At 41.8% G+C, this 25,387-nt stretch overlaps 1 protein-coding gene across 2 annotated transcripts in view; it reads left to right on the top strand.

Moving 5' to 3' along the window:
• The first annotated feature begins 140 nt into the window (after positions 1-140).
• Positions 141-25,387, top strand: part of LOC108942363 (dnaJ homolog subfamily C member 13) — a 44,445-nt gene continuing 19,198 nt past the window's right edge. Inside the window, exons 1-23 of one of the 2 annotated variants that reach the window (XM_029252096.1) lie at positions 141-279; positions 5,641-5,721; positions 12,252-12,327; positions 12,472-12,621; positions 12,796-12,837; positions 13,917-14,117; positions 14,214-14,420; positions 15,299-15,394; positions 16,962-17,053; positions 17,333-17,499; positions 17,814-17,893; positions 17,997-18,166; positions 18,334-18,366; positions 18,768-18,867; positions 19,548-19,655; positions 20,921-21,076; positions 21,470-21,526; positions 21,707-21,828; positions 22,281-22,356; positions 22,850-22,945; positions 23,074-23,214; positions 24,168-24,185; positions 24,712-24,794. In XM_029252096.1, the coding sequence (XP_029107929.1) occupies positions 5,654-5,721; positions 12,252-12,327; positions 12,472-12,621; positions 12,796-12,837; positions 13,917-14,117; positions 14,214-14,420; positions 15,299-15,394; positions 16,962-17,053; positions 17,333-17,499; positions 17,814-17,893; positions 17,997-18,166; positions 18,334-18,366; positions 18,768-18,867; positions 19,548-19,655; positions 20,921-21,076; positions 21,470-21,526; positions 21,707-21,828; positions 22,281-22,356; positions 22,850-22,945; positions 23,074-23,214; positions 24,168-24,185; positions 24,712-24,794 (2,339 nt within the window). In that variant the 5' untranslated portion in view covers positions 141-279; positions 5,641-5,653. The remainder of the gene's footprint in view (positions 280-5,640; positions 5,722-12,251; positions 12,328-12,471; positions 12,622-12,795; positions 12,838-13,916; positions 14,118-14,213; positions 14,421-15,298; positions 15,395-16,961; positions 17,054-17,332; positions 17,500-17,813; positions 17,894-17,996; positions 18,167-18,333; positions 18,367-18,767; positions 18,868-19,547; positions 19,656-20,920; positions 21,077-21,469; positions 21,527-21,706; positions 21,829-22,280; positions 22,357-22,849; positions 22,946-23,073; positions 23,215-24,167; positions 24,186-24,711; positions 24,795-25,387) is intronic. The other variant, XM_029252097.1, reaches the window with a different exon arrangement.

Below are 25,387 nucleotides of genomic sequence, written 5' to 3' on the forward strand. Positions count from 1 at the left end.
CGGCTCGCGACCGCGCCAGCCAATCAGCCGAGGACGCTGTGACAGCAGCTACCCGACCCGCGGCCGACCCAACCAATCATCTGACGATCCCGTGACGGCGGCCTCCCAGGGAGCGCATGCGCAGTGCACACGCTGCTGGCACAGGGAAGATGGCAGCCTCCTGATCGCAGAGAGGGAGCGCAGCGTCGACGGACCGGGGAATAAAACAACTGCCGCTCGCATAGGAGAGAGACGGGCTGCGGAGACGGAGACGAATCGCGACTACTAGCGGCTGTCGAGGTAAAAATAATAAAAAAAAAAAAAAAAGTGCGAGCGTGACTAACGCTGGCAGTGTGTCCAAGGAAGGCGGGCTTCGACTGCGCCTTCCTGGACTGGAGCGCTCCTCCTGTGTCCGCGAGGCTCGGGAAACACAGCGCTGAGCCTGAGGTGTGTGTGTGTGTGTGTGTGTGTGTGTGTGTGTGTGTGTGTGTGTGTGTGTGTGTGTGTGTGTGTCCGTCCCTCTGTTTGCTCTGTGTGTCCAGTGAGTGAGCTGTGTGAAAACTCGAGCTGTGAAGGATTTCCTGTCAGTTCTCCACCTAATTCTGTTGCCACCTCGACCAGCTTGACCGGCACTAGCCTAGTGCTCCTGACGTGTGTGTGTGTGTGTGTGTGTGTGTGTGTGTGTGTGTGTGTGTGTGTGTGTGTGTGTGTGGGGCTCAGAGGACACTGGGCCTCTTGTCACATGCCATGGTTAGACAATGGAGACAGACAGGTGAGTGTCACACAGAACACACCCTGGACACCTAGCTGTCCAAAGAGTAGTGTCTCTGTCTCCCTCTGTCCCTTCCTGTCCTCTTTCCATCTCTCTCTGTCTTTCTCTCTCTTTCTGTCTCCACTTCTGTCTTTTTGTCTCACTCTGTCTTAGTGTTTTCTCTCTCTTTGTTTTCCTCTGTCTCGCCTGCCTTTCCCTCTCTGTCCTCCTTCCTTTGTCTCTCACCATCTTAGTCTTTTTCTCTCTTCCTGTCTTTCTCTTTGTCTTTTTTCAGTCTGTCTCCTTCTGTCCCAGCCTTCCCCTATTTCTGTCTCCATCTGACTGTCTTAGTCTTTTTCTCTTTCTCTTCCTGTCCCTCTCTTTCTGTTTTACTCTGTCTTTCTGCCTGTCCTTCTTTCTCTGTCTCTTTCTTAGTTTCTCTCTCTCTCACATTGTCCTCTTACAGCCAGAGAGAGAAATTAAAGAAATGATGGTAATTCTAACGCAAACTGCACCCCTTCTATTGGAGTTCCTTCCGGTGCAGTTCTGTTTTCACTTTTTATTTGCACTTAAATGAATTTCCAGCAGGTTCGTTAAGGAGAGACACAATTCCTCTGTTGTGTCTGTCCTCTTTAAAGTTTCTACAGTGCTGCTAACTTGTAGCTTCAGAGTTTCTTGTTTTTTGGGAACAAATGTAGTGTTTATTTTAAGTTATGAATAAAATTAATATTGTGTTCTCATAAAACAGAAATTATTTAAGTTTTTTTTTTTTTTTTAACCGGTGCTTTTCTCAAATAGCTTACAATATTAAGTTACACACAGTGATTTATCCATTTGTATAGCTAGTGATTTTTACTGTAGCACCTCGGTGTAAGTACCTTGATCAAGGGTGCGACAGTGGGAGCGGGGTTTGGTAATTTGATTGGGGTTTTTTTTTTTATTTATTTATTTATTTTGATCATCTCACCACATAAACTATTCAGGTGCCCTTACTGTTTTGCCAGTTTTGTTGGTATGGTACATGAAGTAGAATAGGGTGCTCATAAATGGTTATTCCGGGTCTGTACTATTTCTCCCATTAATGAACATTTTGAGTTTTGATAGATTAAATTAAGCTTAAACAGAGTGAAACGATATAGGAAATGTCAAACTTGTCTTTGAGGAAAAGGCATTGTGAAATTAAACACATGAATAATCTTAAGTATCTGATTCGCTGGTTCAAGTTTTGTTCAAACCGTGCAAGTATTTTGAAAACTCTAAAATTTTATTAGCTTTTAAATTAATTTTTAAGTTAAAATTACTTTGAACTGACTGAAAAAAATAAGTCTTTACAAACTCCTATTCAGTAATGGATGACTTTAATGGCTTTTCTATCAACATGCAGCATTTGTTGTATTCCTGTCGCTTTCTTTATATTATTACTTTTGTCTCTTATAGCTGTAATAGTGTCTCTTCTCAAAGGATCTACAAAGTGGACTTTGCATGTTCTCCCCATGTCTGCATGGGTTTCTTCCGGGTGCTCTGGTTTCCTCCAACACTCCAAACACATGCTGTTCAGGTTCACCCATAATGTGTGAGCGACAGTGTGTGTGTGTTCCACTGATGTATGGAAGAGTGACCCAGTGTAAGTAGTGTATCTAGCAGTGTAAGTCACCACAGTGAGTAAGGTGTGTGGGCTGATAACACTATAGAGAATTCACTGGAAGTCACTTTGGAAAAGTGTCTGCCTAATAAATAAATGTAAATTAGGCAGCGCCGCTCCCCTGCACTGCCATCTAGAGGCTCGGTGGGGAAACACAGGTTGTTTGCTCTTCCGACAGGAAGAAGATATGTTTGAATGGCGGAAAATTCTGCACCTTAGGAACACGTTCATATAATATTATAGCGTATACATTTTTAGCAACTGGTTGTGTAATCCATGTTTACCAGTGGGTTTATTTTTTAAAGCCCTGCATGAGTAAGTTGAGGTTAAACAGCTTCCTGATTTTTATAGATCAGCTCAGTAAGTGCCCGGCGTTTTGAAATGCTGATTCCATTGGATGCATCTTAACGTTGCTCACGTGACTCTTACAGCAGCCCTGTTCCAGCCAGTCAGCTGCAGAGCTTCCGGAAGCCCCAGCGCCCCGTGTCTCCTTTCAGGCACTCAAGTGGGTTGAGACTGGTGCGGTGTCAGGAAGGCTTTTAGGCTTATTGATCTGCGATAGACTCGGAGGAGCTGTGTCACATTATCAGCTTGTTCGATGAATGCAGATGTTTTCTCGTTTTAGAAGCTCGTAGGCTCTTCGCCTCAGGCTCCATGCTGAAGCACGTATAAATGTCAGCTCAGATTTGACCTTTTTTGTGTGCGTTTTCAATCGCACAGCTCAGTCTCAGGCTACATTCTCTGCTGTAGTGCTCACAATGCATTGTGGAACCCCTTCTACATGTCAGATGAGTTACACTTCCTCACTTTTCTCATCGAGTTCTTTAAGGGTGAATGATGGAAGTTAAATGGCGACATGAGTGCGGTCATCCCGAAGTAGCTTGCGCCGTGGAGTTCTCACCGACCATATGTAATAGGTCTCTAAGCTAGTGGTGCTCTGCAGCTGTTTGCTGAGTTGGCATTTCGGCCCCTGGGAGGGAGGAAGGAAGGAAGAGAAGTTGGCTATTTCCCCGATTTCTTATTAGCAAGGTGGTCGTTGCTGCTTGCTTGTGTACAAGATGATGTTTCTGTTCAGCAAATTATACTCTGTGTGTGTGTGTGTGTGTGTGTGTGTGTGTGTGTGTGTGTGTGTGTGTGTGTGTGAGAGTGAGAGAGAGAGAAATTGTGTGGTACTTTACAAAATAAGTGGATGTCCTTGACCAGACAGCTTGGTTTTGTTTTCTGTAATTTCTCCTTTTGTTGATCTCATGCACTTTTTGTATTATTCTCTGAGATCTATGTCACTTTAGAGAGGAGTGTCTGCTAAATGAGTAAATGTGAATGTCCGATCCCCTCCCCACATGAAAAATAATCCAATATTATCATGCAGTATTCTTTTGTTTATATGAGTCGTTTTTCTCCATAGGCTCTAGTTCACCGCGACCCTGCTCAGGACAAGCGCTTATTGAAATCGGATGGATTGATGGATGGATGGATGGATTTATTGACTCCCCCCCCCCCCCCCTTCTTCTCCACCCTCCCTCTATTGATTCAGTTAATTTATCTGTAGGGCTACATTTGTCCCGCACTTAGTTTGGTTCTCGGAACCCTGAGTAACCCCCCATCCATGGAGAAAGTCAGTCCTGCAAAGAAGCGATGCAACTGTTTTCTGTTATTTTGTCGTTCGGATTTGAAAGTGCTTGAATGTGAGAGGCTGGTGTGACACGTGCGTGGACAGCGTTTTGCGATTGTGAAGGATGACTCAGGGTTCATGCGAGGACCGCAGGCTCTCCGAACACAGCCGCAGCTGCCAAGTGTATCCGTCCAACTGTGTCACGCTGTCCCTTTGGAGTTTCGGGGGGTTTGTTGACGTGATCAGCCAGCTTCACAACGAGAACTCCCCACACATTCTTAAAACATTCAGGAAAGGAAAAATGATATATTTACACATTGGGTGGGGTCTGAAGGGTTCTTTGAGCCTAATAATTTTTACATTTTTTTTAAATTTTACCTCCTAGTGCTGGAAGCAGCAGCCTGCTGCAGGCTGTTCTTTATTTGTCACAGGATATGACTTGAATACTTTACGTATGTTTGCATATACAAGGAATTTGACATGGTGGATGCTCTTTCAGACACATTCAACATACATAACATCAGAGTGGTAGGAGCAGCATAGTGTAGCAAGTTTTGAAGGTGATGCGATAAATAAACAATATGCAAACAGTACAGTCAGTTATAAAGATGTGTATGAGCATAGCTAAGTAATATGGGCATGGAGGTGGAAATAGTGGCAAGATTAAACATAAATAGTTGTACTTGATGACACTTCAGTACATTTATTTATGGGAAAGTTGGTAGTGTAGTGGTTAGAGCTACTGTCTTTGTACCCGAATGTCATACGTTTGAATCCCACCTCCATAGGTAGTACCCTTGAGCAATGTGCTTATCCTGAATCGCCCCAGTAAAAATGGTCAAACTGTATAAATAGGCAAACAACTAGGTTGCTTTGGAGAAAGCGTCAAATATATTATTATAGTAATATTAGGTCATAGGTTCGAATCCCACCTCCACAAGTAGTACCTTTGAACAACGTGCTTACTGTAAATTGCCCCAGTAGAAGTTACCTTGTCATTTAAGTAGGTAAACAACTGTAAGTTGCTTTGGAGAAAAGCCCCAAATCAATGAACGAATGTATTACTATTATGGTAGCGTTAATATTACTTTTTTGGTGCATTTTGCCTTATTGTCTTCGCGTCACCCTGTTGTGTTGTCCGCCCTACTCAGTGACTCATAGTTTTTCGGAAGTCGAATGCGCGAGTGAATTCCAGCTGTTTTTAAGATGTTTTGTCCTTGAAGTTGCCGGTTGCGGATGCTCATCTTATTTCTATTATATAGTTTGCATATGTAAGCATATACAGCCCTTTAGTAATGTATATCTTTTTAGTGCTGTTATAGCTATAGGCAATTGTAGTAATTCTGTGTGATCGGAAAGGGCTTTTGCATTGTGCCTGCTACAGGAATTGGGCTTTGGTACAATATAAAAAATGTATAACCTTACATTATAATGTTACGTCTAACATTGTGTTTGCTCAATAAGGGTAATTCACATTGTATTTTGCATGTGCTTATGGATGTGTGTGTTTGAGGGAAGCAAACGTACACAGTGTATATTCCCGCCATTATTTCACAGTTTTATTATTTGAGCTCCTGCTTTGATGTTTACTTTTAATGTGTTTTGGTTGTTTCTCCGAACTGGTAACGCAGTGCCTTTGTTGCTTTGTTTGTTTAGGTCTAGTCAGAAGATGAATATCCTCAAAGACAACAAAGACTTGGCCTGTTTTTACACCACCAAGCACTCCTGGAGGGGAAAGTAAGTTTTCTGCCTTTTCTGTCACTGTCCATTGAAGATTAGGTTGTAAATGTTAATGCTGCCTCTTGTGTACTCATTTTGCTGCTATCAGAAGGCTGATTTTACTCTATTATTTCACGTGGAATATTTTTTTTTTTTTTGTGCTGTGGATCTCTTTTTTTTTTTTTTTTTTTTTCCTCCCTTGTCTTGATTTGCTGAACATATCTAGGGAGGGGTCCCTATTATAAGAAAAAATATCATGCTTGTTTAATCTTCCGGCTGTATTGTCAATGTTATTTCATTGTTATTCATAACAGGCGGTATGTAGGTGACCCCTGTATTCACACAAGTTACAGGGAATAGGTTATTTATACCTTGTTATATCTTTGAGCATACTGTATATACCTTTTTTTGGACTCTGGTGAGCGAAACCTGTAAAACTGCCCTTTTATGTGGCATTACTGTGTTCAGCCCGTTAAATTTTGCAAATAAATCAGAAATTACGTAAATTCAAATTTGCCAGTCGCAAAATTGTGTTTGATCGTAATGGCATCAGGAATGGTGACTCAAGCACATACTGTATTTATGTCATTATGTAATGTTTGTTACCGATCAATGTTGTACGTCAGTTTTTATGTTCACTGTCTTTAAAAACTATTTTTTTTTTTTTTTTAGTACTAAGTGGGGCATAATTACAGATAGAACAATTCCAGAGAGTTTTAGCGCTGACTTTGTCACCGTGTCCTCGATTAATCATTGATCGAATTAAGTAATTAAGAACTGAATACAAGAAGTCTTTACAGCTTAACCGGGTTTTCCCTTGAAGGACTTTCTTTGAATCTCTCAATAATAAAGCTTATTGTTGCTGACAATTTACTGTATTAGAGTCTCAATGACCTGGTTTTTATTTAATTGCCAACCGTATGCTTTTAGATGACCCCTTGACCGGAGGTGAAAAGTAATGAGTGCACTTTGTGGCTTGATGCATGATTAGAATATACCCGTCTTTGTCAAATGTAATTTTTCTGGGTATGCTCTCTAATTTAGAAACTTATTAAAGAGACTTTGCAGCTCTCATTATTAGTGTTTAATATCTGATGGAGTTATTCATTATTCATATGCTTCTGTCACAGGGTGTTATCGATAATTTGGTTGCAAGTGCACATCCTTATTTTTAGCTGTACGCTTAAAGGTACAGAACCTGGACTCTTTCACTGCAAATATCCAACTCCATAAATGAGTGCAATGTGTAAATAAGTGTGAAAGTGATGAAAAATATCTGATGATGATAATTAATCGATGACAGGACTATTATTTATATGGACAGACCCCTGAACACAGCTGTGTTTTCACTCCCTCACAAGAAGTATAGGTGGGTGTTTGAAAGGACTGGGTCTAATCGTGCGGAGAAGGAGAGCTGTACAAAGGTAGCGGAGCAATATAATATATTTCGGGGCTCCTGTCGCCTGGAAGAAAGGACGAAATTGGTTTAGGAGAAAGAGCAAGAGCATAATTCAGAGGTGTGGTCCACAGGTGTGTTATAAAACCCCGTAGCTGTAAATGTTCTTGGCGTCAAATTCCCTCTGTGGCAAATGAAGAGGAATGTGATGTTTTCCACACCACTCGAGTCACATGTTTGTTGTTTTAGTGTTTGCGAAGCTCTTTCGCTGCTGTCTGTTTTCATTAAAGCAGTGGAGGAATGTGTGACGAATACTTGTGTGATGAACGTCAGTGCATATGGTGAAGGAAACTAACTGTACTTAAGTTACTCATCTGCAACTACAGTATGTCTCTTTCTCCTAAGGTAATGCACAAACTGTATTTTCTATGAGATGTACGTCTCTTTGGAGAAAAGCATTTGCCAAATGAATAAATAAATGTATATTGTTTGAAACATTTACCTCTGGTCTACAGATGCATGAAAGTCTCTGCTTCCGCAATCTATCTGGAGACATCGGTTTACCTTAGAGTATGGTACTGATGTGCGGTATGGCAGCCTGAGTCTGTGTGTGATCTTCACACGCTTAGCAGAACACTTTTCCGTGTTCTGCTACACGCAGCTTGGTATGGTCGTGTCACGTTCTGCCGTCATAAGAGCAGTTGGCTATCAGGCACCCTTAGCTGAACTTGCACTTCTTGACATTTGTGTCTCATTGTGAAACAAACTTTAACATTGGTTCTGCACTTAGTTAAAGGAGCTCTTCTGAAACAGTTTTTTTTCTCTGTTTTGTCGCTGGTGACTTGGTGGTCCACCATAGCAGAGCATCACGATCATCAACTGAGCACAGATCTTTGGTAACTGAGCACGTTTCACAGCACAATAAATATGTAAACAGTACAATTACTTAGAGGGATGTTTGTTTATAAGCATATTTAATGTGAGCATGGAGGTGGAGGAGTACGATGAAGCGTTAATGGGTACAGCTGGTGACACCGTGTTAGTGTATATCCTAAGGCCATACATTTATGTTACCAGAGTAAATTCCAAATTGCATCTTGTTAATTTAGGAGTTGGCGGAACCTTAATGTTTGTTCGACAGTGGATTATAATGTGCGGCTTTTGCGTCTTGTTGTTTGTGTCCTGATGGTCCTCTGTCACTTCTCAGAAGGGATTGGATCATGTGATGGCCTGGGCGGGGAGGGTCTCTGATGATCTTCACTGTATGCTTTGTGGTCCGCTTTGGTAGCTCACAGCCAATGATCCTCTCTCCTGACTGGTAGCGGTCATTTAGCTCACACCTCTAACACTTGCAGTTAACAAGTTTTACAACGATTTATACCCTTATATACATGGATATTCTTACTCTTCTCTTGGATACATTTAGGCTTATCTAAGTGTCTAAATGCAGTGTGTTTGCGTAGATGGGTAAGGGGACAAACAAGACTGTGTGTGCCAAGCTACTGTAGATTGCTGTAGTGTGGTTTTTAAACATGGGCTCCTGTTCCCCCCCGTTCTTCTTCCTTCAGTTTTGCTTTTTATCCGTGCCTACCGGCTGTCGACACTGAAAGAAATTTAAATCCATGAGGAACATGGCTAAAGTGCCATGTGCAACATGTACGGTCCATTGAGCCCTGTTGGATTTGTCTGTAGCTAAGCATCAAACAACCTGGTTCCACTATGGGGGAATATAGGTGGAAAACCTATAGTACGCCGTAGGGTTCTAGTTCAGTAGCCTTGCCTCGCTACGCCCACGCAAATCCCAGCGATCCGAAGCAGCCACTTAACTTTTGTTTTTGTTTCACTCTTAACTGTAAGAAAGATGAATTCATTGAAGCGTTGCATTGAGTAACTTCCCTAAATGCTCATGCACCCAGCAGACCTTCTCCCGAAACCACAGGAGCAAAGCTACTAATGTTTCTACTTGCAGTCTGCAGCAGCCGCTCTCATGTGCATCACCTCCTCCTCCTTGTTCAGCAGCGGCGGCAGCGTTGTTCCATATTACGGTTTAATACTGGGGCCTTTTGAAGACCAAATGAAATGGAGTGATGGTCACCCAGTCCTGTTCCCCTCATGGATTGAACTTGTTTCTTAAAGGAGGCGTGACAGGTGGTTGTAGATTCTAAACCGCTTGCTTTTGGTAACCATCTTCTCAAAGTTGAGGAGCTCCGCTAGCAAGGCGTCGTGGAAAGTGGTTCAAGACTCTGACATTCAGTTTGAAGGACGTTGTTGTTTCTTTTTTTCCAGACGTGTGCTTGTAACTTTTGGGAACTAATTGCCGCGTGAAGAATCTGCACCTTTGGATTGATCAAATCTAAGTGAAGCCGAAAGACCTTTGCAGCTTTTGAAGTCACGTAATGTGTGAGCGTTCCCCAGCCTGCCGCCTATGAGCGCAGTCTGCTCTTGGACCATGCGGAAAGTCGGCTCTTGTAATGTCACACTTGTGTGCTGGAAAGAGCTCCATCGCACTTTTGGGGACATATGTTGGAATATTAAACATTTCCACAGCCAGAACTTATTCCTTGTGGAGTCTTGAATAATAAATACGTTTCATAGACCTCTTGAGCGTTGCCCAGGGCACGTCTGGTAGCCGGAGCAGCTTCCTCATTCATTCTGACTATGGGTTTGCAGTCAGAATCTTGGAGAGGAACTTTGGGTTTCCTTGAGTAGAATTCAAAGCTGGTTCTAGTAATGTTTCTACTACTTATATGTGGTAATACTATGTCATGAGGGCTTGCTGAACTTTTGGGATGTTTTGCGCTTGTTCAGCGGTTCTGTTGTTCTTATTAACTTTTACGCTTTTTTTTTTTTTTTTTTTTTTTGAAAAAGGCTGCTTCACTTAAGCTACGGATTGTAAAGTGATTTCAAAATTTTGGCTCCTTTGAGTTTTCAAAAATAGCTGAAATATAGTAGGATGTGCACCTTATATTCTGGTCAGTATGGTAGTGATGATGATGATGATTTAAAGATTCATTTTGATGTCGTCATTGTCATGGGATGCTAATGGCCTGATGTCCTCAGCCTTGGTGACGATAACCCCTCTGCATCGTGGGCAATGTTGTGAGGTAGTCCTGGTCTGCACTGTCATCTTGCATTTCCACAGCACCGTTTCGCCATAAATTATTCACAGGGCAGCTGATGGTGCCGAGGTATTTCTGGAAGTCTGAGCAATAGAAGAAAGAGTCACCGTTACTCTTCCCGTAACGCTTTGTCATCTGACAGCAAGTCTCCCGTGTGCTGCTGTCAGGCCTTGCACTCATTGACCGCTGAACATGGTAGTGGTCTGAGCACAAATGTTGGCAGCTGATCCTAATACGATTCTTATGGCTTGTAGAGCCTATCAGGTGAGTCATATACACCCATCCATCCTTCATACAATGGGGCCCTTAGTGAAAAATCTCTACGATGGCTCATTACAATATGCACCGTTTTTAATACGACAGGCATATACTTAAGTAAAACGGTGTTTTCGGCTGTTACCCTGTTGTTGGTGTAGAGCGATCGTTCGACACAACAACAAAGTGAACATGGAATAAACACTCATGGGGACATTTAGAAAACTGCAGAAGAAATGTTAATTTAGCTATGTACAGAAACATTTACATTTATTCATTTAGCAGACGTTTTTCTCCAAAGCGGCGTACATCTCAGAGGATACGGGTACATTACATTAGGAGAGAGAGACATAGTTGCAGATATGTGATTCTTAAGTTAGTGTCTTTCCACCATATGCACCAATGTTCATCACACGAGTAGCTGCATAAAACTCGGAATAGGTGATTCCAGATTTTTTTTTCTTTGAGATACACAAACATTTACATACAATACAGGAGTAGCGACTGAGTAAAGGTTTATCCGGGCTTGATCATAAAATTATGTTGCATGAACATTTACACCATACGTGAGCTTAAGAGATAATGGGTGAAGTGAGTAGTGTGGAAGAGGTGAGTTTTCAGACCCTTTTTAAATGTGGACAGAGGTGTAGCAGTTCTGAAAGAAAGGGGGAGATCGTTCCACCACGGCGGAGCCAGAACCGAGAACCTCCGTGCTTTACCTTTGATGCGCAGTCTGGTTGGGGTGTAGCGGTTGATCAAGTCTTGTAGATATCAGGGAGCAGTTCTACTGATGCATTTGTAGGCAATAACCAGGGTCTTACTGGAGCAGTTCAGGGTAAGTAAGCAATTTGGGAAATGTAACGATGCTTAGCGCAAGGCAGCATGGGACCTCCTGTCACTCTGACAGTTTCAGCCAATCAGAGCCATCAATTTATGTCAATCTGATCTTACGCTTAAAAGAACAAATTCAATGCTGTTATCCATTCGTTTAGCTTCTGCTTTTCTCTAAAGTGACATAGTGATGAAGCCATTTATAGCATAGGTTCATTTTTACTGGAGTAACTCGAGGTAAGGGTACTTTTGTTACGGCAGGAGGTGGGGTGAGAACTTCAGCTTTTTCAGGCCTTATGGAAATAAAATTTAAAATATTAAAATTACTGTAATTGCACTCGCAACATGGTGGCACAGTAGGATATGCCGCTTCACGGTGCCTAGCCTGTTCATCTGTAGCGTTGAATCCACCTCAGTGTGTGTGGAGTTTGCATGTTCTCCCTGTGTGTGTGTGTGTGTGTTTTTTTTTTTTTTTTTTTTTTCTTCCTCCTCTCCCCCTCTCCTCCTGAGGGTGCTCTGGTTTCCTCCCACAGTCCAAATAATTGTAGTTCCGGTGAATTGTACATTTAATAACTCACACTATGGGCAACGTAACTTTGCAATGGAGCGGCATCCAATCTTGGGTGTACTCCCCATAGCCTTGCAGGTTGTGGGAGGTCACAGGTTCAAATCCCACCTCATGGTGTAGCAGCTTTGAGCCAGGTACTTAATGTAAATGCTTCAGTAAAAAAATGCCCCGTTGCTTAATATTGCATGTTACTTTGGAGAACAATGTCTGCCAAATGAATAAATGTTGTTGGTGTAATTTTTTATACAGTGTTCATAATGTATGGCTATAAATTCAGAAGTATTAAACAGATAAGACAATTATTATAATCTCAGTAAATGTAACTGTTCTACTGATTTCATTCATGGCCAACATCAACTGACTCGTTTTGCTGTTTCAGGTACAAAAGGGTTTTTTCTGTCGGAACACATGGCATAACCACTTACAATCCCACCACGTTAGAAGTAACGAATCAGGTAAATGAGGATTTTGTTATGCAACAGTGCATATTTGTACGATGTTTTCATAATTTTTCTGTTTGCGTGGGTCTGTTTACGTTCACGGATGCGTGTTATTCTGTGCGTTTGTGTCCAAATCCACGCGCACACATTTGGTGACAGTGGCTGTACGGGGACATCTGCGGCATTGCCCCAGTGGGGAAGGGCCAGGGTGCCGAGTTCAGCCTCACGTTCCGCAAGGGCAGCGGAAAGAAGTCGGAGACGCTCAAGTTCTCCACGGAGCACCGCACTGAGCTCCTCACAGAGGCACTGGTGAGTGTCACCATGGAGACCACCTCGTTCCCCCAGTTTTTGTCTGGCCTCCTCTGCACAGCATTTCGCATGCAGCCCGGGTCTTAATTTTTTTTAAAAAAAAAAAAACATCTGACAAGTGGTGCTCATGTTTTCCTGTCTGCCTCACACTTTTTTTTTTTTTCTTTCCTTCAGAGATTTCGAACAGACTTCTCAGAAGGCAAGATCACTGGCAGAGTGAGTATGTGGTGTGGAGGGGTCAGTGTCCTGAACCACTGATACATGTCTGCTTATTTTAGTTACTTAACATTAAACAGGCTAAGTCTTCAACATTGTTTTGAGAAATAAAGTCTATATGTGAGAGTCCTTCATATTTTTAGGGATTGAAAATTCTTTTAAAGTAGATAATCACTTTTTGTTTTAACTAAAAATCTCATTACTATTTAATTCAGTCACGATGCATCTAATGGGAGAAAAAGCCTAAGGATTGTCATTACCGTGACACAATTTTCTCATCTGGTTTGGTTTAAAGTTCATGAGACTGACCCGTAAATAAGTGACCCCATTGCCCGTGTCACTTGCTTTTTAATTCGGTAAAAGGGCAGTTATTGAGGAGGCAAGTTTGTGCCGTTCACCTTTTTTAATTTAATCAATTTATTTGCTTGTTTGTTTAACTTTTGTGTTAGGTGTGAATGTTTCTTATGTTTAATTCAGTTCTTTTAAGTCCATTTTTAAGATCTAGAATTTGCCGGTTCAGACAAAATTTCTTTTTCATGATTTACGCTGGCTCTGTATGCTAAGAATGGTCAAATTATGAATTTTTGAAGATACAAACTGTTTTCCCAGGAAATACTTCAACTGTTTATACAGCTCACATCTACAGTTTGTGTTTTTAAAGTGTCTGTAAAAGTAGCTGTACTGCTAGTTTCACTGTTACTATTACAAATCTGTCGTTAACTGTCATTGAGTGTAACGGAAATGTAATGAAAAATTTGTATGAGTTGTGGCTATGTTCACTGTGATTGTGATGTAGCGATCGGTGACTTTAGATTTATAAATAGTGACATATGAGCAGTGTTTTAGTGCCAGTAGTTTATTAGTTGAGGAGTCTGTGTAATTGAGATGCTGTGTAATGCTAGCGTTGGAAATAGTCATTCGTTCCCCCCGAAGAACTCCTGTAAGCTTTCTGAAATGTGTTTCGTGGGCGAGGGACTCCTGGTCATTCTCTACATGATTTGCTCTTTTGTTATTTATGTATGGAAAGGCCTGTAGTGACGAACCTTCTCTGCATCCTTGCCTTGACCTTTTGATTCCAGCGCTACAATTGCTACAAGCACCACTGGAGTGACTCTCGAAAGTCAGTGGTACTTGAAGTCACCCCGGGTGGAATTGACCAGATAGACCCCCAGAGCAATCGGGTGCTCTGCTCCTATGACTACCGCTCTGTGGAAGGCTTTGTCGAAGTTTCTGACTACCAGGGGGGGTTCTGCATCATCTATGGAGGCTTTGGCCGTCTGGTACGTACATAAAGGGGTTGAGCTTATATCCTTTCCTCCTGGTATAAAACGTCATGTCCTCTACATCTCACCTCCTGCCTCTTGCCCGCCTTCCAGCACCTCTTTGCCTCAGAGCACAGAGACGAGATCATCCGCAGTGCCGTGGAGCATGCTGGGAATTTCATCGGGATCACATTGCGTCTGCGCAAGGAGGCGCTGACCTTCGAGGGCTACCTAACTGAGCGGCTGGGCAAGTACAGCTCCGACGACTGCATCACCTCGCTGGCCGAGTTCGTGGTGCAGAAGGTCTCCCCACGGCACAAGGTCAGCACGTTTCTTTCGCTCTCCAAGATGTACCAACTTCCACTCTTTCTGCCTTTGTGGTTCGTGTGTTTTTCTCTCCCTCATTGAACACCTCTACAACTGTCATTCCTTCAGCTGTTCTCTGCTTTTTGGATTGGGGAAAAATGTGCAGACATTTTAATATATGCATTTGTTCCTTGGCTTATGAACTTCCCAGTAACAAATTTCTCTGAGAGGAGCTTTCACGAGAAGCATTTATGCTGCCGTACCACAGCATCAGCAGGATGTGCCAATGGATGGAGAGTGTAAAAGAAGCAAACAGAAGGAGAACAAGATGTAGATGATTGTACACCTTCTACATTTACCATTTTTTAGCAGTGAAACGCAGTTACTCCATTACCATGGTCATTGCCAGTGCACATTACACCAGTCGCTGCATATAGAATTGATAAGGGGCCTCTCACCTACTTCATGTTGCATTTCACTTAGAATAGTAACAAACCAACTCCTGGTCCCAAGTTCATAGTTGGGGAGCAACTTTAATCATATTTTAAAATGTGTTGGAATTTATTTGCCTCCTTTTTACATTTGGTGCAAAGCAGTACTAGTTTGTCATAATGTTCTCATAAGACATGCTGTTGCTGAAAAAAATTGTCAATTCTAAAACTGAAACAATTTAAGATTGTAAATTGTGCTATTTTTATTGTTTTGTTTGTATTTCTACTTTTATGACACCCTTATGTGTGAACTTTGCTCCATGGTGTGAAATTCGGCTGATTCGTGCCAAATTTTGTGTTTACTTATTTGCCCGAAGTAAAGATTTGGGCTGATGGTCAGCATTTGTGATGTCAGTTTCCTGACTACTGGCTGTTGTGTTACTGCGGCGCTCATCCCAATAGGAGCCTGTGAAGAGGATACTGGCCCTCACGGAAACATGTCTGGTGGAGAGAGACCCGGCGTCCTACAACATTGTCACCGTCAAACCCTTTGGGGAGGTGGGTCTTTCAGGAACCTTTTACTTATCTGCCAAAGTCAGGAATGGTAATCGGAGTGGAAACTTATCACTTGGCCCTAGTTTGTCTGCAGCTCTGCGGCTCCATTTCCTGCTCTTCTTTCATCTATCTCTTGCTTGCCTTCTGTCGCCAGGACAGTGGCAGTTGTCCATTACTGTAGATCAGGATCATCCAGAGAATGCTTTAAATTAACGTTTACTCATTTAGCTGCCGCTTTTCTTCAAAGCAGCGTGCAATGTTAAGCTGCTTAGAATTATTTGCCCATTTATACAGGTGGGTAATTTTCACTGGAACCATTTAGGGTAAGTACCTTGCTCAAGGATACTACAAGGGAGGTGAGACTTGAACCTGCGACCTTTGGGTCCAAAGGCAGCAGTTGTAACAACTACGCTACCAGCTGCTCGTGAATAAAAATTGTCCAGTAGCTACTGATAGGGTGTTTTCGGGTTTCGTTTGACTGTATAAGTATGCAATAGGCAGCGCTAATGTGCGGTCTCTGCCTTCACTCACACACAAAGCAAAGTAAGTATAACTGTCAGTGAAATGGATAACCACTTCCGTATACATGAGGCGTTATCGTTGTTGCTGCCATATTAAAAAAATGTACAAGTTCTTCTGCCACTGCTCCTATACCCCTTTTACGTCATTGTACCAACATCCAGGTTACGAATTTTCGAAGATACAATTTATTTTTTTTATTTATTTACTTAAATTCTGCATATTTATATGCATTATGGCTATCCCCAAGGCTTTTGCAGAACCAACCCAAAGAAAAAATAGATGTGTGTTTCTGTTATGTTGTTTTCACTGAAAACTGAAGTCAATCGGGTACTAATAAACGTGTTTATGTAATGAATCGATCTCTTTCTCAGGCCAGTTCTGTGAAGTTTACAGTGAGATACACCTTGCATATTTAAGGCGGAAATCTTTTTTAATACTTTCTCCCCACCTAATTTTTTATTATGTTGCAACTCGGCCCCCTTTGTTTCATTCTCCTGCGCACGGCCATATCTCACGTGCATTAGGCAGAACATGCAGAACAGGAAGTTGTGGAAATTGTTTATTTTTTTCTTCTCACATTAAATCTGACTTGCTTCATGTTAACAGAAGATAAACGGGGGTATTCTGCCTCAGAGCCGATATTTTCAGTCTAGCGGAATACTGGGATCCGGATTCTATGAGCTGTTTGTGGAAATAGAATGAACAAACAACTCTTGCAGTGGATTTTTAATTTAATTTTTAACTAATTATGACTTAAATCTGCAATTTTTAACCTAACCTGAGAATAAATCAAGATATTAAGGTTTTATTGATTGTGATGTAGTGAATTGCGAACAATTCCATGTGACAAGCAGAAATGGTACTCTTCGCTGTTCAAATGTTTATTCAGGTTCAAGTGGTTTTTATGGTCATTCCTCTATATATCAGTTGCTAATGGATTACGCATCAGTTCGGCCTTTACTGCCTTTGAAATTGTCCAGTTGCTGTTTTTTGCAACGCTCAGATTGTCCTGTCGTTTTCTCCCTCTGTGTTTTCTGTCTTGCTGAAGGTGTTTGCACTTATCTGTGACTCTGAGAACCCTCAGATGTTTACTGTGGAGTTCATCCGAGGCCAGATGAGAAAGTATGCGTCAACAGAAAGGTACTGTAAGGACAGCGCACCTCTCCACTTGGTGTTTTCTGGAGCTTTAACTTTTTCGTGTATGTATTCGGAGCATGTTTTTTTGTGTGTTAGTTGCTCTTACCTGCACACACATATGCGGCTATGTTGGTGTGTATTTGGTGCTTTCCAGCAAGCGTGGTGTGTTTGTACCCATACATAGTAAACTCTGTCCGCTGCCAGTGTGTGGAATCTGTGACGTCCTCATGCATGCTGTGTGTGAAGTCACACCCTCCTTTCTGCGGCTCCGTACTCCTATAGGGATGCCCTGTTGGCCAGCCTTTTGGATGGGGTGCGGGCCTCTGGTAACCGGGACGTGTGTGTGAAGATGGTCCCGACGCAGAGAGGCCAACGCTGGGGCCTCATGAGCATGCCCGTGGACGAGGAGGTGGAGAGTCTGCATCTCAAGTTCCTGGCTGCACCTCCGAGTATGCCCCTTCCACCTACATTAGGGGTTAGGGTTTAGGGTTTAGGGGCTCTCTGATGTTAATTGAAAATGACCAACACACGTGCAAGTATTTCCTCTTAATACAACTTACAATTTTTAAAAAATTCATTGTAGATGATGCATTCTTCAGTGTTCTCTGTCTTTTGACAGAAGAACCTTTTTTGTGCAGAGTTCTTTTGATTTTAATACTCCAAATTTGCAAGATAGAGAGAAATCACTTGATGTTGCAAAACAAACAAGGCTGTACTCTGTTTTTGTTTGTTATATACTTGTCCTTGTAATGTTGTGTCTCAGATGGAAACTTTGGGGATGCCGTGTTCAGATTCAACGCCAACATCTCGTACAGCGGTGTATTGCACGCTGTTACACAAGACGTGAGTGTGTTCCCGCAATGTAGCGTATCTGTGCGTGTCCACATTCGCGTGTTCCCACCCTAATGAGAGTTTTCTATGCTTTCATGCGTGTTACTGTGCCCAGGGCCTGTTCTCAGAGAACAAGGAGAAGCTGATCAACAACGCCATCCTGGCGTTGCTGTCCCAGGAAGTGGAACTGCCGAGTACAAATGCGGAGCTGGAGAGCCACTTCCAGGCCCTCCGCAGACTGGTTGCCTCCAAAGCCGGCTTCCAGGCCTTCACTCAGCTGCCCAAGTAGGCCTCAGGGCTCTGCGTTTCTCGCACGTCCTCTCCTACACCTCCACCTTCCCTCTCTGCCCTTCTTTCAACCTCCTTGTGTGGATAATTCGCCCCTGTTCTTGTCTCGCATGAGCCGGCAGTGCTCGCTGCCGTTTAATGCAGACGCCCTCTGTCGTTCAAAGGTCTGCTCCGCTGGCCGGAGATCCACTAGGAACGTAAATATGACAACACGCATTTCTCTTGCTTCTGAAAAGCTATCAGTTTCCCTTTCATTTTCCACTCTCTCCATATGAAAGCATCCTTCCTCTAACTGTACCCACAACAGCCTAAGTGACATTTAAAGTGTTTCTTTATCCAAGTCCCTCACAGCAATTAAGTCCCTTATGTTAAGTCAAGCTGTAATGTACATTAATCTGTTTCATGGCAATGATAACCATACTCTAACGGCTCATTTTATGTAATTTGTTCCAACATATCACTTTGTACTAAGTCTTGTGACATGTCTCATAAAATTTCATAAGTTGTATATACTGTATACATATATATATATTATATATAAATGTTTTTTTTTTTTTTAAACGTTTTCTCTGCCTTGTGTGTGTTCGTCTGAGTCCAGGTTCCGAGAGAAACTGGGGGTAAAGACAGTCAAAGCTCTGAAGAGAAACAACAATGGCGTTACTCACGCCGCTATCGACATGCTCTGCGCTCTTATGTGTGTAAGTGGAACACGCAGCATGGGCTGGGATGAATTGTCGTTGTCGTGTGTGAATTTATCATTACTGCGATACACCACGAGATTGAGAGTTTACAGCAAGATCAGCGAAAGGTTTTGGTCAGCGTGACGTTGGGTGGCCATAGTATTAATGTAATCATCATAGCTATAGGAAAGGTCATATGTCACAGATAACTGGGATTATGAGATGATACTGCAAAGCACTTCTGCATCATCATGAAGAGAGTGGAGAGGATGAGTGTAATAACACTGCTTTGAAGCTAGACTCTGAATGCACCCTTCCTGGGCACATCGAATCCTGTGAGCTATGTAAGATGGTGATTGTGACCTGGAGAGGCAGGGCTTCATTGTGCAAGATGTGGGATTATAAACAGGGACTGAGTGGTCCATTAGGACCTTTTATACACCAGTGAGACATCTCCTGAACCAGTGTCCAGAGTGTCACGCTTCAAGAAAATAATGGCCTTGACTTGCGTTCTCAGTGGAAGAGCACACACCATGCCTTTAATGCTCCTGCGACGGCTTTTGCAGCAGTCATGTCTCATGCACTACCCAAAAGTACCTCAATTGATGTGACAGTTATAGGAATATATGTAGTTTAAGAAGAACACAAAATAGCACAGTCATGTTGATGGGATGACTTCAAGTGAACTGTCATTCCAGCCCATGCACGATGACTATGACCTGCGACAGGAACAGCTGAACAAAGCATCACTTCTGTCCTCCAAGAAGTTCCTGGAGAACCTTCTAGAAAAGTTCATCAGCAATGTGGTGAGTTCTAAATGTCAAGTATAGATGATGCACTGAGAAGGTTTTTGCTGTTTCCCTGTGCATTCGATGCTGATACTGGTTTCTTCCTGTAGGAGGGCAGTGAAAATCTGTTGAACATCCTCTTTTCTAGCCATTGCTTCCGCATCTGGTGAACCAAGTTTTGTCGTAGCTGTAGTGGCAGTATTGGCTCTTACTTTGTGTTCTTTCTCTTTGGAATAAATGCTTATATTAGCTACATAGCTCTAAAATAAATACACTTATAATAAAATGTCTTAAGTTCATTAAGACCCAACTCTCAAGTTTCACAAGTACAAAGCAAAAGATCATGGTTATTGTTTGTTTTCCATAGCTCCTTACATCATGGTAGAGGTTCATGTGGTGATTTGAAGTTTCTTGTAGTGCACTTATGCTAGTTTGTTACTAAAACATTGAAAAACCGGGAAATTAAATTATTTGTTCCCTTCTTAAGTACAATTTGTTCCAAACTCATCCCAAAATCACCCAAAATGATGCAATATAAGAAACAAGCAGTGTAACACAGTGAAATAGAAAGAATAATAATATCAATGTTTTTATAGAAAATAAATTTTAAAAAATAATGAATTTAAAAAGTGAACACGACTTTGCAGACTGGCTTGAGGAAGTGCTGGAGGAGACTGATGGAGAAGGCAACATTTTCAGCTTTTGCTTTTATTTGATCTCATAAAATAGATTATACTATGGGTTTTAGACAAACCTTGATCCAGAAAAATATCTTTGTCCATTACCACTCTATTAACACTTATACCTTTTTTTCAAACCATGGGCCACTTGCAGATGCTTTGTCTTCTTCTCCACCTTATCTAAAATTTTCTTAATTTTTTTTTCCTTTTGTGGTATTTTCCAGACATATAGCAGTATAATAACTGAGTAAGTGGACAAACTACAATCATGAGAAAAAGGATGCAAATGAGATTAGGTGGATCTGTAAGCCAGACCATAGAGTGGCAGACTGCAACTGAGGGTGTAGGTACAGGTTCCCACAATGCACTGTGTCTGTATGTCTCACACAGCTCTCTTCCCCAACTTAATGAACTGTGTGAGGCCGGATGTCATAGACAGGATGAAAGAAACTCTGGACCGATTACTTATAAGTGGTGTTAATAGCCAACCGGATACGTGCAAAATCAGATGTCGAGAGACTGAATATCAGGACGTGAGTGTAGTCATCAGTCCATCCGCCCGTCCCCTCAGTTTTACGTTCTCTTCCTCCTTCTCCCTGACAGGAACATGGCACTGGCGCCCTGGTCATCAGCTCGCTGCTGGACTTCCTGACCTTTGCACTTTGCGCCCCTTACAGCGAAACCACCGAGGGCCAGCAGTTTGACATGTTGCTGGAGATGGTGGCTTCCAATGGACGAACCCTTTTCAAACTGTTCCAGGTGCGAGCAAGAGCAGTGACTCTGGGATGGGTGGGGCAATGGGTTAGAGATGGTGGTAGAGTTGACATGAATCAGCAGGAGTACAAACACTCAGACTAGGGAATGGTTATAGAAAATAGCCCAGTCTCTTGTTACACTAATGTTACTTTTTCCATTGCATAGAAGCTGATTTATCGTTGCAGCTTCTCCTTGAAGGGTTCTTTTCTTTCGGGACTAAATTGGACAAGGCGAACAGGGAAATGAATGCCCTCAGGGTAGCCTTGAAAGTCTCACTTAGAAACCACATATTTGAAGGATGTTACCAAGGGTCCAGTTGATGTGCATTAAATGGAAAGTGAATTTCTGTCAGATGGCTCAGAGGAGAGATGTTTTTCAATGTGTATTTGTCCACAGCATCCCTCCATGGCCATTGTGAAAGGAGCAGGCTTGGTCATGAAAGCAATCATTGAGGTGAATATGCTGGACATTCTTGTGTCTTAGCTGGCAATATTTTATAAAGTGTCTTAAAACTTCTTTAACAAAACCATAAAAACGTCCTGTCCTGGATCCCGTTTCATAAGATGAGCTCTCTCCAGCCACTAGTGTGTCCTTGAGACCTTCTAATGAGACTAATGTGTTGGGTTCTTCCAGGAAGGGGACAAAGAGATTGCCACTAAAATGCAGGACCTGGCCCTGAGCGAGGGGGCCCTGCCCAGACACCTCCACACCTCCATGTTCACGATCAGCTCCGATCAGAGGATGCTAACCAACAGGTTAGATAACACAGCCAAGCTGTCTTCCCCCTTATCAATGTTTCAACAGGAATAAACTAAAGGTGCAGTTGAGATCAGTTGAAGTTTGGTGGTAGTCATGAAACTGCAGGTTTCTGGTTCCCAAGCTGTATGCAGCTAACCAGCAAGGCTGTACTCAACATTCAGATTTTTATATTACTGAAAAATTATCATTTTCCCTGGTTCAAAGCAAAGGACTGTGTAGAAAATCATATTTTCATCATGATAAAAGAAAATGTTATCATTTTAATTATTACTGCTGCTATATAAATCAATGTCAGGTGCTAGGAGGTGTTTTGGGAAAAAAGTGGAATTGATCAGGAGGGTTTGTTCACAGTTGTCCACAGAGGTTTTTTTTTTAATTTTTTTATTTGAGGTTAGAATTAGGAGAAATAAAGACTTGGATAACGTGCTGGCTTTTACATTTGGCACAGGCAGCTGAGTCGTCACCTAGTGGGACTGTGGACGGCCGAAAACCCCACAGCGATGAACCTCCTCAAGAGGATACTGGTGAGGGTTGTGGTGGGCTGGAAGACGCGCATGACCTCAAAAGCCAGAGAAGACCGTGAAAGGAAAGGAAATGTAGTACGGCACTTACTGTGCAGCTGTGGAATCACATTTACAGCATGTGTTTTATGAAGTGGAGTTTGTCCAAGTATTGCATTTCCTCCAGACCTCTGGACATAGTATCTTGCTCATGCTGTAGACACACAGCTGGACTGACACATCCCACTAAACGGTAACAAATCCGTTACACAAGTTCAATAGCTATGTATGAGTCTTTACGTGTAGTAATTGCATTTTGGACAACCATACTTGTCCAGTATTGGAATTTTATCAGTATTGTCTATTTTAGTAATTATAGTTCAGTGGATGAATTAGTTCTTTATATGTCTATTAATGTTTCTTTTGATCAGAAGGCATCTAGATATCTTCTGCTTGTGACTTGAAGTTCCTCTTTTCCATGAACAGCTTTGGGTTTTAATGAAAAAATGTCTTTTAGCCGATGGGTCTGCTGGCATATCTGGACAGCGCTGAACCGGTGCCCGAGAAGGACATCGACAGGATGCACATCCGAGACAACGTCAAGATCGCCACGGTAACTCGGGCTAGCAGTTTACTTGACCACCGTTGGACGACGTTCACTGTGACAAGTTAGCAAGAGCTGTTGAGACTCGTGAGTATCCTTCACCTTGCATTTGTCTCCCCCACTGCATCTTCTGGCAGGACCAGTTTGGACGGAACAAGGTGCCAGAGTGGCAGCGACTAGCAGGCAAGGCAGCCAAGGAAGTGGAAAAATTTGCCAAAGAGAAGGCCGACCTGGTGTTGATGCACTGGCGGGATAAGATGGGCATAGCACAAAAGGAGGTGAGGCATCTCGCAGATCTCCTCTCTCTGCTGTCGTTTGGAACTGACTGAACGATAATGTTAAAACTGGACAGTCTCAAATATCCAGCTGCATAAACAGGTATACATCGTTGGTAGACTAAGTAGCTAATAATACTGAATCTGTTTCACTTTGAATATTTTTACAGTACTTGACGTGTGACATTAGTTGAAATTGTCAGTGTGACAAGAACAAATGGCATTATGAGTTCTTTCCATGAATGATGGAGGTGGTGCATTCCTGGTGGACTCTCATAACTGGAAGATGTAATTACGATTAGTTTTAATGGTAACAACAGGTGTGCTCTCCATTAACACTTACATAAGTATTTCCCCCAATAATCGAGAGAGACGTATATTCTTCTGAACACATTTGAACCAGAAGGGTGGAGAACAAAAAAAAAAAAAAAAAGGCATGTGATTAATTTGGTCTGGGCACACAGAGCTAATATTGGTGTGAAAAATTACCTTCACAGCAGCTCCTGCTCGGTGCTGCTTTGTATCCTGGAGAGCTTCATTATAGTTCCCTCTAAACCAATTGTCTGTTACTTATATTGATTTACCCATTTTATATGTTTACATTTATTCATTTGACACTTCTCCAAGGTGACTGGCATTTTTAGGCTACTTACCATTGTTTACCCATTTATACAGCTTGGTCATTTTTACTGGCACAATTTAGGATTAGTACCTTGCTGAAGGGTACTACAGCAGGAGGTGGGATTCCAGTTTTAGTCCTTAAAGTGCAAAAGGGAGCTTTAACTACTATTCCATGCTGTCTGCGAACCAAGCACGAGCAATTCATGTTATCAAAGGAATGTTGTTAACACACATAGTTTTACGGTAGCAAAGGTGTTAAAAAAAAGAAAACGTGCTTATGTTTTTTTTCCTCTTTCTCTTCCTGTCCTCTGCCTTTCTGCTGTCAATCACTGCAGCAGGACAGAAATAACCTGGTGAGTACCGCTCAGGTTCAGCCAGCCATGTGACACTGATGTACATGTGACACTGATGTATGCTTCCATTCCTCCCACGTACTCTACAGTAAGAACTTTTTTGCTTATATAGGCATCAGCTTTTGCTTTCTCATCTTGGTTTTAGGAATATCTAAGTTATTATTTTAGTTTTTATTATCTGGATATCTTCTCAGATAGTTAGTAAATAGAGTAAACTAACTGGATTTATTGGCTTTAGCACCGACACAGAAAACTTTTAATGTAAAAGCACTTCATTATATGTGACATTTTTTTCAGATGTTTTTTTTATTTATATAATATATAGGCTGTGGTTTATTTTTCCCTCAGTTTGTTTTTATAAGTCATGCTTGTTGAGTTGCTGTTATCACTTTTCTTTGTCTCTGTCACCCATGTGGTGCTCTCAGTCCCTGCCAGTCACTGATCATTCTGAATTCAAAAGCAATGAGTTACCCAGAAGTGAAATGCATATCTGTGATTAATGCTTGTAATGCTTGACTTACTGCAGAATCCAAACCAAAAGCCTGTGGTTCTGCGGAAGAGGAGACAGCGGATCAAGATCGAGGCTAATTGGGAACTTTTCCATTACAAGTAATGTTGGTTTTTTTTTTTTTGCTTTATGATACTTACAGTTCAGTTGCAGCACAGTGGTTATGACATTTTTATTGCCCATTGATTATGAATTACTGTTCATCTGCGCATGGTTGAACCTGCTGGAGTAACTGAAAAGTCCAGTGCACCAAAATTGTACTTTTTCCATATATTTTTCAGAATTAAGAAAAAAAAAAAAAATTTGCTAGTGAAACAGAAGTTGTTACAAAAATCACTTTATTTCAATATTTGAAGTGTTTCATTTGCTTAAAAATATTTAATATTTTATTGTGAATGTAGGTTTGGTTCACAAGCTGCAAAAATGCTGCATCATCTTCCAATGTTGCATCATGATGATGATTATTTTTCTCTTGAATGGCTGGGTAATGGGGGCAGTGAAAACCAAATCGTTAAAATCACTTTCAATATTTAAAGGGTTTTTCAAGCATGAAATTCTCAATAGATAAGATAAAAATCCCTTTTGAAAACGCAGAATTGGAAGGAATCATCATTTTTTACACCAGTCTCCTCCCTCTCAATTTTTCAAGTGCTGAAATACTGTGAAATGAAAACACAAATTGTTAAAACATAAA

Source organism: Scleropages formosus, chromosome 5 (genome assembly GCF_900964775.1).
Source record: "Scleropages formosus chromosome 5, fSclFor1.1, whole genome shotgun sequence".
Taxonomy (NCBI): Eukaryota; Metazoa; Chordata; class Actinopteri; order Osteoglossiformes; family Osteoglossidae; genus Scleropages; species Scleropages formosus.